The sequence below is a fragment of the Ailuropoda melanoleuca genome, chromosome 14 (assembly GCF_002007445.2).
Source record: "Ailuropoda melanoleuca isolate Jingjing chromosome 14, ASM200744v2, whole genome shotgun sequence".
Classification (NCBI taxonomy): Eukaryota; Metazoa; Chordata; class Mammalia; order Carnivora; family Ursidae; genus Ailuropoda; species Ailuropoda melanoleuca.
Genome location: NC_048231.1, coordinates 4,721,593 through 4,738,384, shown reverse-complemented (window position 1 = coordinate 4,738,384; position 16,792 = coordinate 4,721,593). Strand labels below are relative to the sequence as shown.

The 16,792-nt window shown below is 39.3% G+C and overlaps 1 protein-coding gene across 2 annotated transcripts in view; it reads right to left on the bottom strand.

Moving 5' to 3' along the window:
• SYT16 (synaptotagmin 16) overlaps nt 1-16,792 on the bottom strand; it is a 196,237-nt gene that overhangs the window by 30,533 nt on the left and 148,912 nt on the right. The window contains exon 3 of one of the 2 annotated variants that reach the window (XM_034642684.1): nt 2,895-3,107. The exons of the other annotated variant lie outside the window; for it this stretch is intronic. Coding sequence (XP_034498575.1) covers nt 2,895-3,107 — 213 coding nt within the window. The remainder of the gene's footprint in view (nt 1-2,894; nt 3,108-16,792) is intronic. 2 annotated transcript variants of the gene reach the window in all.

The window sequence follows — 16,792 nt, the reverse complement described above, 5'->3', positions numbered from 1 at the left end:
CTCTCATATCACCTTTAAAAAAATTCAAGTAAACTTTACCCCAACATGGGGCTTGAACTCATGACCCCAAGATCAAGAGTTGCATGCTCTACAAACCGAGCCATACAGGTACCCCAATGTCACCTTGATATATATGAAATCTAATTGCTATACCACCGCAAACAAAACTGGACACAGATTCCAGGGATAATTGAGCTGTTTTAAATGACACCAGGGTCTAGCTTTTATGAAACATCTTAGAACTACATATTTCACAAGCAAAAATAAGGCTTTGTTCAAAAACAGTTAAATAAACAAACAAACAAATGCCCCGATAAGTGGACTACTATTCTACAGTCCACTTTTCAGAACTGAAGACCTGATATGCAGACTCTGATCTAGACCACTTCACACAAACCCGCTTTGACGTCACTGCGATGCAGTGACAGTTAATGCACAACTACACTAAGTCAGATAAATGAGAAAGAAAGAACTTGCCAGGGATATGAAGATAGCATTTGCTTGGTTCTATTAACCTCCCCTCTCTATCTAGAATGAAGGATCCCACTTGATGAAACCTACCAATAACTCATTCATGGTTCAGATTTTACTTGGATTTGGACCTTTACTTTCATTGGTCCAACATTTTGAAAGCATTTTTAAAGTGGAAGAATTGTCTACAATTAAATTTTATCTTGAAAAATCATATTTAAGGTAGAGTGAAAAAAAGCTAAGTAGATGGGGGACAGGCAAAAAAAAAAAACCCCACAACTTCTCTCTGGGGTGCATGCTTAATCACTTCCTTATTCTTTACTGCTGAAAACAAATTCACAAATCTAAAGATGAACAAAAAGAAATGACACAGAACAAAAAATCATGCAATAAAATTTACATTAACATTTCCATGGCATTTGATAACCTAAAATTTAGCATGCAGTTATCCCCTCCTATGAAAATCCTACTGATTTTCTTCAAAATCTACAGGTAATTTATCCAGTGCAGTGTGCTTTTTCCTCCCTCCAATAGAGAAAGAAATGTGATCTTTCCTGTCACTCTGTGTCAAGTTTTTCAGAATCACCAGTTATTAATAAATTTATTGCTAATTTCAGAAGGGAAGAGGATTAGAATGGTTGTTAGAACCCTTGGAACATGGGCCATTTGTATAAGTCAGAAACTAGACATTTGGGCTTTGGGGAAATGGGGCCATTAACTTTAGAATGCAGTGAGCTGCTCCTAGGGAGCAGCTATTAACTTTCATTAGCTAACATTTGCCCTCGCCAGAGAAGGAGGAACGCTGCTTTGGAACTGTGATGGAACACCAGCAAAAGAGAAAACAGGACAGGGTGAGTGAATGACAGAGGTCAGAAACTACCTATACAATATGGTGGTCACTTACTTAGGCTAACAGGAACAGCAATAAAATATGTTATGTGGGCCCATATCAATAAGTACAATTACATGACAGATAGCAAATGTAGTAACATTTCTGCTGACAAATAAATAAGGTTCTTTCTGTATACTCTCCTTTTTAAAATTTTTACTTTGTTCTTTTTCAGGCTGCCTCATAGACCTCGTCAAGCCAGATGTTTCTTCTCTGTTATCTTCTCTCAATCTCAGACTGTAAAATATGGAAGACCTACAGCTATGCCCCCATTGGTTTGACTGACCACGTGTCCAAAGGAAAGAAGGAAAAGATTAGGGAGCTCAGGTCATTTACAGCAGGTCACTAAAGTGGGCAATGTGACATCTCTTCCAGCTTTCTACCTAATGTGATCCACAGACGCTTCCCTTTTCAATACCCTGTGTCTACTCAGGGTCCCGGGCATAGAAGAGTCTGAGAGATGCTGGATCTTCACTAGGAAAAGCACTAAGAAATATTTCACTGCTCCTTTCTCCAGGTTATTTTGTGTGAGTGGTGTGGAGGGAGGGCTCTTAACAAGGCCTACTACCATAACGAGCCGCAAGCTGTGCTTACTCTAGCTCGGAGTATTTCCCCTCGCACTGCAGAAGGTCCTCAGTCTGAAGATGCTGGAGAATGGCAGAAGACCTTGCTCTTATTCAGCAAGCAAGTCTCCTGTGGGGCGGGGGATGGAGGCGGGGGCAGGGGGAGGGGACAGAAACTGCAGGGAATGAGGGCAGATGTGCAGGATACGTGCTGTTTGAAAAGGGTTATTCAATATTACTGTAATACATACTTTTACTTGAAAGATAAAATGTACCTGTGGCTTTAATAATATGAGCTATTAAAAGAAAGATTTCAAAAATTGTCTGAGGCTATGTAGACGGATAGAAAATAGACTCTGATTCCAAATGAGAGAAAAGGCACAGAATCTCAGTGTCAGCAAAGAGGTATGTAGAATGTTTATATTTATCAGAGGAGATTAAGATTTTATAAAGCTTAATAAATACCATGCTAATTCTAGCCATTAGTGTTCAAAATACACAAAATGATAACCTGTAAGGAAGGAAGGGGTCCCACAAATCAGGGGTCAAGATTTTGGTACTTCTTATCCATTCCTTCTCCCATTTCCTTGCATGACACCCCCTCTGTGAGGTTTGAAAGAACCCCTTTACTCTGTTCCAGCCTNAAAGCTTAATAAATACCATGCTAATTCTAGCCATTAGTGTTCAAAATACACAAAATGACAACCTGTAAGGAAGGAAGGGGTCCCACAAATCAGGGGTCAAGATTTTGGTACTTCTTATCCATTCCTTCTCCCATTTCCTTGCATGACACCCCCTCTGTGAGGTTTGAAAGAACCCCTTTACTCTGTTCCAGCCTGTAGGTCTTGCCTCATTTTCTCTTCCTCCCTGGACTCTCAGATACAAGTATAGTGATGGTGATGGACTCAAAGGTGTTCTTATCATTGTCCATCCCTGCTCTAGATAAAGAAAGGGTTTCATGCAAAGAATACCTTCACAGGCAGACACTTCTGTGTTATCCTCCTCATGGGTGGAGAGCAGGTGGCTGTATTTTGATTTCTGCTCCAATACCACCTGCTTTCCTTTCTCAGATGCTTCTGTATGGAAACTCTGGGACCGGGACACAGAAATCTCAAATTGTTTGATCACCTCTTCGTCACTGTCAGAAGATGTGCATGGCTCTTCATCATCTCCGAAGCTGTTAACTGGGAGCAAACAAGAGCCATGAGTCTCATGTGGGGCTCACAAGAATACGGAGATAGATAATCCAGAGAAATGGAAGAACATGGAAGAATATGAATGATTAGTCTGGATAAAGCAGACCCAAACCAGACAGAAAGGTTTTACAGCATTTTTTGAAACACAAATTTGAGTCCAAAGGAATAAAACAGGAAAAGAAAGTTTATGTGGGCAAGTAGAAATATTTGGCTGAAACCCAGGAGTCACCATTGGGACACACCCAATTGACATAATAAGACCTTTTGTTGAGCAAGGCAGCCCTGCTGATTTGTTGTGCTGCTGACATGTGCTTATAACTGGGAACAGGACATTTGACAATGATGACAGAAAATATGCTCTTAGCCTCATCTCTGTTATTAAAACACAAAGAGCCAAGCCCCACTCCAGAGAAGACATACTTGCAACTGAGAACTTCCAAAAGTGTCCTAGTTTTGAAGAGACACCCACAATAGTGTATGCAATTTACACAAAACAAAACTAGCTTATATTATAACGTTTTGAGGTCTTTCTCAGCAAACAACCCCACCCAAACACCCTTGGAATTATTTGTAACACTTTCGCCATATCCGCTCCCTGGCCCTTTTAGTTTCTTCAACAAGCCAAGATGGTTCTTCCCTTTGAGTTATTTGCCTTTGTTGTTCCTTCTGCCTGGAGCCATCCTGCCCCTGGTGTTTTTCTGGCTGGCTCCTCTTACCACTGAGGTGTCAGCTCCACTGTCACTTCATCCTAAACTCTTCCTCATTGTCCCACCTTAAGCAATTTTCTTCAAAACACTTATATTCCTCTCTTCGCCCCCATGACTTCCATGAAAATACCTGTTTTGTTACCTGATGTCTGTCCATTATGTAAAACAATGCCTGCTGCATAGTAAGCGCTTAACAAATGCTTGTTAAATCTTGAAGAAATTGCTGAAGATCCAGTGTTTTCTCCCAAGCCTGAGCTCCCCTCCCCCTCCCCACCAACACATACTCACCCAGGCCTCCCTGTGCCTGGAATATTGTCCCCCAACCCCTGTCTAGACTAGTCAAGAATCTAGCTCATCATCTGGACTCAGTATAGACATCACTTCTAGAAAGCCTTTCACTGACCCCTTAAATCAGGTTCAGGGCTTCTTCCACGAGCTGTAAAATAGCTCTCAGCCCTGCCCTTTTGGTGTTCCCTCCAGCTTTGTGACAGATTCACCTATTTAATTCCTAACCATTCCACCTAACCTGTACACATCAGGAGAGTAAGAGGCACAGTGGACCGCCCACTTTCGCATCCCTCCAGGCTCTATCTCCATGCCAGGCACATGGCAGGCTACTCTGTAAATATTTGTTGAAAGTGAATTGGACATGATAAATAATGGAGATTTTTTTTCAGAGATAGAGAAAGAAAGAGAGAGAGAATCAGGAGGGGGTTGGGAGAGAGGGAGGGAGAGAGGGCGGAAGAGAGAATCTTAAACAGGCTCCATGCCCAGCATGGGGCCAGACATAGGGCTCGATCTCATGACCCTGAGATCATGACCTGAGCCGAAGTCAAGAGTCAGACACTTAACTGACTGAGCCACCCTGGAGCCCCAGAGGGAAATTATTTTTTAAAACTTTGCTCCTCCCATAATGCTAAGTGAAATAAGTCAAGCAGAGAAAGCGATTATCATATGATTTCTCTCATCTATGGAACATAAGAACTAGGATGATCAGTAGGGGAAGAAAGGGATAAAGAAAGGGGGGGTAATCAGAAGGGGGAATGAAACATGAGAGACTATGGACTATGAGAAACAAACTGAGGGCCTCAGAGGGGAGGGTGGTGGGGGAATGGGATAGACTGGTGATGGGTAGTAAGGAGGGCACATATTGCATGGTGCACTGGGTGTTATACGCAACTAATGAATCATCAAACTTTACATCGGAAACCGGGGATGTACTGTATGGCGACTAACATAATATAATAAAAAAATCATTTTAAAAAATAATAATAATAAAAAATAAAACTTTGCTCCTCCCATCCAAAAGTCATACAGTAATTCTGGGGAAGAGTATGGTTATATTCACAGATGGGTCCTGAAGATCACTTCTGAATCAGAAGCTAAGAAGAAATTATAAAGACATTTTTTTAAGAAAAACTACTTTTAAATACCAGCCTGGTCAAAACATCTATTCTCTGTCTTATTTAAGAATTGATATTCCTGAGTTTGTTTAGAAGATTAGTAATAATAATAAACACTTATGTGTTTGTTTTTTTATGTGCCAGGAACTGTCCTCAGTGCCTTACACATATCTCATTTAATCCACATGAAACACCCATTATTGTTCTCACTTTCCAAGTGAGAAAATCGAGAAAAAGAGAAGTCTACAACTGGCTGAAGATCACACTCCCAATAATAAGGGGTAGAACTGAGATTTGAATCAAGGTAGCTTGTCTCTAGAGGCCATGTTTCTAATTATTATTCTGAAGAACCAGAGAGAGGCAGTGGAAAGAACCCTTCTGTATGCTCACATCAACTAGGTCAACTAGCTCAGCCCCCGCAGTCAAATCTCTCAACCTGTCCAGAGCATTTCTAATGTCCAGAGCATTCCCCAGGTCTTCTCTAGATCTAAGTTTTCTGACTCCAAACTTCCTATCCAACAAACATCAACACTGGATCTGTTTTGCTCTTTTATGGAGCAGCTGATCCAAGAATACAAAAGCACATCACTGTCAGCTCATTCAATTCTGTTAGCTGTGACCAGCACCAGAAAGACCTGAAAAGCAAAGTGTCAGAAGACACTAGATATCCGCTAATACTAAAAAACTGTCCCCACAGAAAACCATCACAAGGGTCCTCCCATGTCTCAATGTGCTGTGCAAAGCACCTGGGGGATAGACCATCACATATGGGAGAGACCCAGAGACCAACGGAGCAAAATTAAACTTCCTTCACCATTAGAGCAAAGGACCAGCTAAGCACCTGGGAAGGAGTTAGGGGGATATATGCATGGGAGGGGTGTTTGGATGAAGCATTCGTTGCAGCTCTGAGATTCCATTCCATTTGCATTACTAGGTCAGATTTTAAAATGTTAAGTAGTCATAGTCAATCTCAAATTGAGTGAGTGGATATTTCCTCATCTATAAAATCAATAATTAGAATTCATTAATTTTTTTTTAGAATTCATTAATTTACCATTATATGATCCCTAAGGTTTTTTATTTTTCCCAGTGAGTCACTGATCATCCACAGAGGAAAGATTTCCATTTCACTAAACGTATACTACATTCCAGATACCTTCTTGGGACTTTACATATATTATCCCATTTAATCATCACAGCAACGCCATGAAGTAAGGATCATTATTATTCTCATCATAGAGATGGAAAACAGAGGCACAGAAAGTTAAGTAACTTGCCCTAAGCAACAAAGTTAACAAAATAACCAAATAGGACTTGAACACAGAACCTATGTTTTTAGCCAGTGTGCATATCATCAAACGTTATCACATGAGGACACTGGAGCCATATCTAGCTTACTCTGCAGAGTGAGGTGAGGGTGGTCTGCCACTTCCAGAAATCTGCCAGGAAGTTGCCTCCCTTGTGAGAAGAGAAGAGCAGTCAGTCCACGTGGGAGTGAATACATACAGGCAGGCTGCAGTATAACTGGCCTCTTGCTTCTCATGCGATTAGAAATAAGACTGCATGTGTTATTCTAAGCCTCACTCCCCAAGGATCTCAGGGAATTCTCCATTTAAAAATGAAACCTGCCATCCTTCCTGAAAACCTCTCAGCATCAGTGTAAGTCACTAGTGGCACTATTACAATAATAAAAGCAATTCCATATACAGTATGTATCATGTGCAGGCACTATTCTAGAACTTGACATATTTCAACTTATTTACTCCTAAAGAATAGGTGCTTTATCATTCCCATTCTGTGGATGGGAAAACGGAACCAAAGTGAGGTTAGTAATTTGCCATAGTCATAACAGTTAGTAGATAGTGGAACCAAGATTCAAACCCAGGCTATACTGCTCCAAAGTCAATGTAAAGGAACATAATGCTCCCTCTACCATCTGCTGCCTCAAGGGGGAAAAAAAACTTTCTAAAATCCTGGTCAAAATCTACACAACTCTGTTTTATCACTAAGAACACAAAATCACATAGGTTGAGCTGGAAAGAATTTTTATAAGCATCTTTTTATTTTAAAGATTTTATTTATTTATTTATTTATTTGACAGAGGGAGAGAGAGCACAAGCAGTGGGAGCAGCAGGAGAGGGGGAGGGAGAAGCAGCTTCCCTGATGAGCGAGGAGCCCAACACAGGGCTTGATCCCCTGGGATCATGACCGGAGCCAAAGGTAGACGCTTAACAGACTCAGCTACTCAGTTGCCCCATAAGCATCTTTTTTTTTTTTTTTTAAAAGATTCCTGCTACTTGCCCTGTAATGAGTCTATGTCAACAACTAAATAGCTAATCTGGATTTCATTCAACTTAAATTTCTGAAAATCATAAAGTCTCGTCTCAGTTGTGACACTTATTTCAGAGATAAGATAATACTTAAAGAAACACACTGTAAATACCAAGTTTAAACCCTGTTCAAGCTAAGTACCTGGGAAATGGCACAGTGGGGATTTGTATTGAAGTCTTCGCCCCTTCATCCAATTAGCTTGCTAAAATAATAGGGAAAAATTGCACAATTAACCATGAATGTGGATACATCTTAAAGTTGAGATTGTTCATTTCACTCACACACAGAATACAGAGGGATCATAGATAGCAGGAAAGTACCCACCACCAGAGAGAAGGCAGACTCTTCTGCAACCTTTCTGACGCTTGGCCACCCAGCTTCACCCCTTTGTTCGCACACTGTCGAGGTGCTACTGTGGGCTTCTTGCACTGGCAGGAAGATCATGTCTCGGAAAGGTAGAGCGAGCTGACTGAAGACACCAATACCGGATTCCTACTACGGTGGGGTCAGAATGTTCCTCCCTCTAAATTTTAGTGATTTTTTTCTAGTTTAAGTAGGAAGGAGCAGAGCAATGCCATCTTTATCCTTCACATTTAAGTAAAGAAGGTGAGGCCCCAGAGCCACAGAAACTGCCTGTCAGGTACAACATCAGTCAAGACTGAAGTGGTTAAGAGTGTGGAATCTGGAGCCACGCTGCCCAGCTTTGAATTTGGGATCTTCCATTTGCTAGTTTGGTACCTAAGCAAGTTCCTTATTCTTCCTGAACTCTGGAGTCCTTATTTTGAGATTCCTTACTTCTTAATGTTGTTGAGACAACTAAATGAAATAAACTGGAGTACCTGTGTGGCTCAGTCGGTTAAGTGTCTGCCTTTGGCTTGGGTCATGATCCCAGGGGCCTGGGATTGAGCCTGCTTCTCCCTCTCCCTCTGTCACTCCCCAAGCTTGTGCGCTCTTTCAAATAAATAAAATCTTTTAAAAAAATAAATGAAATAAACGACTTAGCACATGCCTGGTTTGTGATATGCTCAAAAATGTTTATTATTATTATTATCCCCCATCATGGCAGTGCCCTGGTTGGAAACCCTCTTATGAAACCTTGCATTTACATGCAAAGGAAAGAATGTGCCTGTTCTTGCAGGGTCTAACTTGAAAATTCATCATCAGGGTTGTTGTAGGGTAAAGGTGGAAGAAACAAGGGCTGGGAGAGGAGAAGATTAAGCTGATAATGTGAATTGTGTTACCTTCTTTACCTCACTATCCTTTTTCCCAAGCCTGGAGGTGGAGTGCTCTGTAAGAGCTGGCAATGCTGTCTGGATGTGGGCAGTGCCCAACACCTGCTCATTTTCTTGTTTCTTTTAAGGCAACAAAACCACCAACTGGTGATACAAGGGAGGATTTCTTAAGCCTGTCTGCTGCTATTTCACAGATGGAGTTCGAATTTATAAATGATCAGTGCAGCTCTGAGCTTATTAATTTGTTCCCACCCACATAGGAGCAATTAGGTGGAAGGAAGCACTGCTCACATCTTATACATGGGAAGTGGAGACAGGCGGGGGTGGGTTGCGTTCAGTGGTGCCACACCTGGGTGCTACTTTTAGCTACTATTGCAAGAAATCCCTTCCATACTAGATTTCTCAAATACCCACAGCAAATGTCTGCCCAGGATGGCTGGATAAGGATGGAAATAAGAACAGCAAGTTGGTTAAAATGAAAAAGTAGAAGGGAGGTCAAATGAGACAACTGCCCATTTCAGATCCTAAGCAAGTGGCCACAGTCCTAGAAGCATGATCCAGCCATTATTGGATTCAGGCAGGAGAGAAAAAGATTTTTTTTTTTTATTAACCAGCCTTAGGGGTTTTTTTCAGACTATGTTCTGTGGAAGTCTAGGGTTCCACAAAGGAGCTTCCAGGCCACTTATAGAGTGGACATATGGGCGGTTCCACTGAGCAGGTTGGGCCATATACCCTCTAGAGTCAGGGCTATTTTGCTCTAATATTATTTATATTTTTATAAGATTCTGTTGGGAAAAAAAATAGGCGTCCTGACACTTTTTAAAAGTTTGAAAAACATTGATATAACCCAACTCCCTCATTCTACAGAACAGAAAGTGGGTCTGAGGTTACTTAAGGGCTTACCTATAGTTAAATAGCTAATTAATGACAGAGGAAGGACTAGCACCAGGTTCTCCTGTGCACACCTGCTTTGTCATCCTGTACCTTGTGTGAGATATTTCGACAACTCCATTTCCTATATGCACAAAGGGGTGGCACTTGTAACAGATATGAGTGAGTCAAAAAGAAAATCTTTTATTAAAACTAGTTGCAGATCACTATACTAGGGAAAAGTTATAATATCAAAGATTCCAGTTCTGAGAACAGCTGAATAAATGATTTGAACTCAACTAAGATTAACTATAAATTCATAAAAAAAATTTGTAGTCAACTATTTGAAGGCATAGAGAGTAAACAAGAGCAGGGACAATCTAGAAGGGATCCAACTTTTGAAAGAAGGAAACTTCCCTGGGAGAGATACATGGTTACATTGCTTTTCTGCTAGAAGTACCACCAAGTCCATGAAGCACAGGACGTCTAGGACTCTGGCAGACATAGAAGCCTTATTGACTTAAGGTGTCAGGGCAGCTGGAAATATAGGGGGAAATTCCAGAAAGGAGGGAACCACGAAAAAGAGCTTCAAAATCTGCATATGAACTTGGCAAACACTTGACTGAAACCTGAAACATGAATGGAGGGGCAAGAATCCAAGGAACCCCCAGAAGTAACAGCTAGAGGGTTAAAGTCTGAGCAGACGTTTTGGCTGCAGCCTACTTCAGGAATCAGGAGTTTGAATCTGAAAGAACCAGCTTCTAGTCCTGTTGATCTGCTGTACTGTGCTCCTGGTTTCTAATTCAACATGAATGGAGGGGCAAGAATCCAAGGAACCCCCAGAAGTAACAGCTAGAGGGTTAAAGTCTGAGCAGACATTTTGGCTGCAGCCTACTTCAGGAATCAGGAGTTTGAATCTGGCCAAGTTAGAGACCCCAGGTATTCCATTAAAACTCTAGACAGATCAACCTTAGAGTTAAGACTAAAAGTAAAACTAAAACAAACCAATACTCCTTAAGATCAGAGGAATCAACTAATAATTTAATTGTGTGCCAAAACAAAAAGTAACTTACTTCTCTTCCCCACCAGGCCAAACTCATCCAAGATAAGAGAGGAAGCATCCTGAAAGCATCAGGGGTGGGGTGATAGGCTCAAACTATGGGGATCACACAAAGGCTGCATTATAATAGGCAGTATTCTGAACAGACCTGTATCTGTACTCACCAGGCCCTCATTTCTCATTATCTGACTTTCTCAACTACAAATGCTTCCTGAACACTTGACTTTGACAATCACTTTCAGGTGCATCACTGCAACAGGGCTCACCTGGACAAGAGCAAGTGCTAAACTGTTAACCTCCCTGACTCTTTTCAGCACTGCTCTCTAATATGTAAGCCTCCAACAAGGGAATTTCTTGATAGGACCCAAATGTTGTGTTGTTTTCCTGCTGTAGTGGCATTTACACACAAATTAATGGCCAAGACTGTAATTTACTCTGCTGAGAACTGTGGTGACCTGATAATTAAATTTCTGCACAGGCAGAGAAAACACAAAACCAGAACGGTTGCTCTTGCTTTTTTTCCCCCAACCCCCAACACTTTTCTATCACTCCAATGAATCCTTACAAGCAAATGGGAATCAACATTTTAATTTACAAATGTTCTGATTAGGAAGACAAAAAAACAAATTCCATTGCCATGGATACTAAAATGAAGGGCCTGGGATGGGTAACCAAGGCTGAGAGAGATAATAAACATAGCTTGAGATGTGCAGGTGTTGTGAGTTTTTAAAATTCTAGCTATTCAGTTCATTCACTCATCTTTCCATCCCATGCTGCAAATCATTCTCAAGGCAGTTTCCAAAGTTATTGTTTTATCTTGCAATAGAGCCCAGTCAAGCTACAGAGATAATTCCTATAAGGCAGTCTCAAAAGCTCCTCGGTACCAGGTCTACAGTAAATATATCAAATATATCATGATAACTGAAAAGAAATAGGCTGAAAATGCTCACTTGGCTAAGTAAGGGCTTTTTTAGAAGAAAAATGACAGCCATATTCCAAGAAAAGGCACACAATTCATACATCATATATTCATTGGTGGTATGCATTTATTAGAATAGCAGCCCTCAATGATGCCACTGATATCAGATAATGAATAACTTCTCTCCATTTGCAGAAAAGTTAATGAAAAATTTTCCAAATGTTTGACTTTTCCCATAAAGTTTGGGTGCCTGTTGTCCCATATGCTGACATGCACAGCAGGTTAAAAAAAAAAAATTAGCAAAGAAATGAAGTAGCTAATCGTGCTTCTTTTCTTTGTTGTTTTGTCATGGATGCAATACTCATGGCTATGACTGTTTTATCCTTACAACATCTAGTCATACTTTCCACTGGCAAAATGAGTCTGCTTCATGATGAAAATAAATACATGAAAATTGCATGGGATGCCACAAAAATCACATCAATTTTTGGCATTGAACCACCTGAACAAGCCAGGCACCACTGAATTAGAAATGTTGCCCTGGGTATAATAATGTTGCTTGTTCCATCCACATTCTTTTTTTTTTTTTTTTTTTTTTTTTTTTTTGGGGTTTTCTTTTTTTTTTTTTTTTTTTTTTTTTAATGGGATGATTCCCTCTCATTTGGCTGTTTTTGTAAAATGTCACGTGGAGTTTTCACNTTTTTATAATGTTAGTCACTCTACAGTACATCATTAGTTTCTGATGTAGTGTTCCATGATTCATTGTTTGCGTCCATATTCTGAAATGCCGTGTAGAGCTTACCTTCTGTTATTTATCTTACTTACATTTTCTAAATGGGTTTATGTACGTGTGGCTCCTCTAACATGTTCAAGGAATTTGTGGCCTTAATTCATTTTTCTCTACCCTATCCCCTTAGTGTCTAACACACTGTTAGGAATAAAGCAAATCCTTCAATAATGAATAAACAAATGAATTTAAAATTAGTACGATAGGGTATTAGCCAGGTTATTCAGAGAAACAACCAATAAGGGAGACATATGACTTATATTTATTTATTATAATGTATCAGCTCATATGATTATGGAGGCTGAGAAGTTCCAAGATCTGTAATTGGCAAGCTAGAGACCTAGGAGACCCAGTGGTGTAGTTCCAGGCCAACTGAAGACCTGAGAACAAGGAGAACCAAGGGTGTACATTCTAGTCCAAGACCAGGTGAAGACCAATGTTTTTGCTCAAGCAGTCAGGCAGACAAAGTTCTCTCTTACTCAGTTTTTCTGCTCTATTCAGGTATTCAATTGATTGGGTGAGGCCCACCCACATTAGGGAGGGCAGTTTGCTTTACTCAGTCTACCAATTCCAATGTTAACCTCCTCCAGAAACAGCCTCCCACATACACCCAGAGTAATATTTGAGCCGTTACTTTGGCACCTGTGGCACAATCCAATGACATATACAATTAACTATCACAAATATCATACAAAGGCAAACGCAGAGTGGGAAGAAAACCAAAGAGAAGAGAGTCACATGCAGGTTTTTATCCCAGCTCTTACACTTCCCAGCTGCGTGATCTTGGGTGAACTTCAGTTCATTCATCCTTAAAAATTATGCCAGCTTCTGGAAGTCTGAAGTCCTATAAACCCCCTCAGGCTACAAACTCATAGAAATGCTGATAAAATTAAAAAGATACCTGGTATTATCCCAGAGGGGTAACCAACTTGTTTGGCTGATATCTAGGACATTAATGGCCTTGGGTTCACACAAGGCTGGATCTAAGACCCTAGCATAAAGCTACCACTCTTTAATAGAGGCTGATCTTTCTATGAAAAGGGTCTAGTAAATTTCAGCTAACAGTTTGGACCTAGAGAAGTAGCAAGGAAGGTTACTACTCATTGGAGATGTGAATGAGAAAAAAATTATTCCATGAGAAATAAAAACATCAAGCCTACCTCTCACAGAGATCTAGTATCAGCACGGCACAAACATCTGAAGGTAAGAAATTAATAAGGGAAATGGGTAAGCACCTATGAAATCCAGGAGACCCAACAGAAACAAGTGCAAAAATGCAATAGGAATACTTCCATAACCCAGTGCACAGAGGATTATACCCACTCACTAAGCACAAACGTACCCCTACTAAAGATAAGCTAACCCACAAACACACAGAATATAATACATAAGAGGTATTAAACTATCTTGAGTTGAGAGAGAAAACAATCTAAGAACACACAGTGATTTAAATAAGTAGAAGATTTACAAAACTTAGCCGTGTATTAGGTCACAGAAGAAGCCTTAAAAATATAATTATACCACATTCTAATCTCAATGCAGTTAGAAATAAAAGACTTTTTAAAAATTATAAAAATGCCTTTTGGAAACCAGAACCCACATTTTTAAATAATTGATGGGTCAAAGAAGAAACCCTAATTGGAATGATAAAATATTTATAACCAAAAAATAATGAACACATCACATATCATACATTTGTGGGATATATTTAAAGTGGTACTTAAAATAAATTTATGGATTCATTTAGGGCATATATTAGAAATCAAGAAAAAGACTGAAAATTAATATGATAAATGGTCAATTCAAGATGTTATTGATCAACAGTTTAAACCAAAACAAAGTACATGGAAGAAATAAAAAAGATAAAAAGTAGATGTTAATAAAAATGTTAATACAAAGAAAACATTAGAACCAGAGAAGATGAAGACAGTCTCTTAAAGATCAGCTCACTGACAAGATTAAGACAAAGAATACATTTATAAATATAATGGACACTTAAAAATCACAAGAGAACACAAACAAGTTTAAACAATTTTAAAAAGAACAAAGAGATAACATGCAGATTGATAACCACTAAAGAAGTACAAGTAGAAAAAAAATCAAAAAGTGACACATCACATCCAGATGGTTTTATATAACCTTTTCCAACTTTCAGTGAATAGGTAACTGCTCTTTTATATAAGCCATTCTAGAAGGAAAGACTTCTTGTATCGCTTTTTAAGGATAGCATAAACACAAGTAAGGGAATTTATATAGATCAATCTTTTACAATGCTAGTTGCAAATATTGTAAACTAAGCAGCAATTTATGATATATCAAAAATATATTGAGGATAAGAATGTATGACAGACATGCATCAGGAAATGCATATATGTATATATACATATATGTATGTATATATACATATATGTATAACAGTTAAGCATCAGGAAAATCTCTTAAAAGTACTTAACCACATTAATAGATTAAAGATGAAAAACACATAATCATCTCAACAGATGTGGAAAATCATTAAATAGGTTTCAACACCCATTCATGACAATGATTCTCAGTAACTTGGAATAGAAATTTTCTCCACCTGAAAAAGAAAATCTACCATGCTTCACACTCAAAAGTAAACTTAAACATTCCTTAGAGACAATAAAAGACAAGAAGGACACTTGATGTTATCACTTCCTCGCAATTCTGTACTGGAGGTCTCAAAAGCACTCTAAGACAAGAAAAATAAATGAAGGGCATGTGTTGGAAAGCAAGAAATGAAATTCCAAGAGACTGAACTTTCCATGTTAAAAAAAAATCCAAGAGAAGCCAAGGTCAACCTTCCAATTATTAAGGGTTCATCAAGGGGACATCTGCCTCTAATTAAGATGAACAACAGGTACCAAATTTAGCCTCACACGTGAAACAACTAAAAACCTGGACATAAAAAATGATTCTGAAAATATTGAACATTAAGCAACTAAAAACAGAGATTCCTGAGAGATGAGAAATAAGTGAGTAAGTTCTATATAGGCTTACCCAAACTGATGGCCTGGAAAAACTTTTGAGGCAAAGCTGATGTTCTCCCTGATATGAGGAGATGGAGTTAGGGGGCCAAGGCTGTGAGAACTTGCCAAAACAGTACTGAAGAGGAGAGCTACAAAGAGAACTCAGAGATCTGCTGTATTTGAAGTCTTCAGACAAATACTGATTAGTGCATGTGAGGAAAAATACTGAAGCCATGGAAAGAATTAATGGACACGATTGGAGATAACAGTACCTGGAGCTCACACAGAACCAGGAACATTGCCGGTTCAACTTAGCAAACACAGAAAACCCCTCATTAGTGGGGCATTGGTTAAACTACTGGGGAGGTTTTCACCTCTGTAGGAAGGAGAAATTAGCTCGAGATAAAACATTACTTCAGCCCTACCTAACAAAGTTTAAAACCAAGACCTGAAAGGATCAAACAGTTTCCAAGTAACTTATCCACATTCTAGAACCAGCTCAAGAAGGGTTATACATCCAACATGCAACAAGGTAAAATTTACAATGTATGCCATCCAATCCAACATTTCTAGGCATGCAGAGAAGCAGAAGAAAAAAAAAGTCAATCAATTGAAATGGTCTAAGAAAACACACAGAGAACAGAATTTGTAGGCAAGGACACTAAAACAGTAAATATCACTATATTCCATATATTCAAGAAACCGAAAAGAAAGACTGAACACTATAGAGATGAAAGATTCAAATGAAACTACGCTAAAATGAAAAACTCCACGGATTGGAATTAATGGCAGATTATGCACTCCAGAAAGAAGGACTAGTGAGCCTGAAAACATAGAGATAGAAACCCACCCAAAATGACACAGAGAAATAAAATCACTGTAAAAAATTGAACAGAGAACCAGTGAGCAGTGGGACAACTTCAGGCAGCATAAAATACATGTAATTGGAGAGCATGAAGGAAGGAGAGGAGCAAAGAAAAAAAACATCTGAAAAGAAGCATGGACAATGTTTTCCATGTTTGATGAAAATAATAAACCCACCAATTCAAGAAGCTCAACACATCCTAAGTCCAAGAAGTATGGTGAAAACTACACCAAGGTATACCATAACCAAATAGCTAAAAACCAGGCAGAGAATATTGAGAACAAAACAACAGAGTAAATCCTAAGGTGAACTATGGACCGTTGTTAGTAGTAATGTATCAGTTTGTTTCATCAGGTGTAACAAATGTACCACACCAATCCGAAGTGTTAATAATACGAGAAACGGGGCAGGAGGACAGAGAGTATGTGGCAACTCTGCATATTTTTTTTAAGATTTTATTTATTTATGTGACAGAGAGACAGCCAGCAAGAGAGGGAACACAGCAGGGGAGA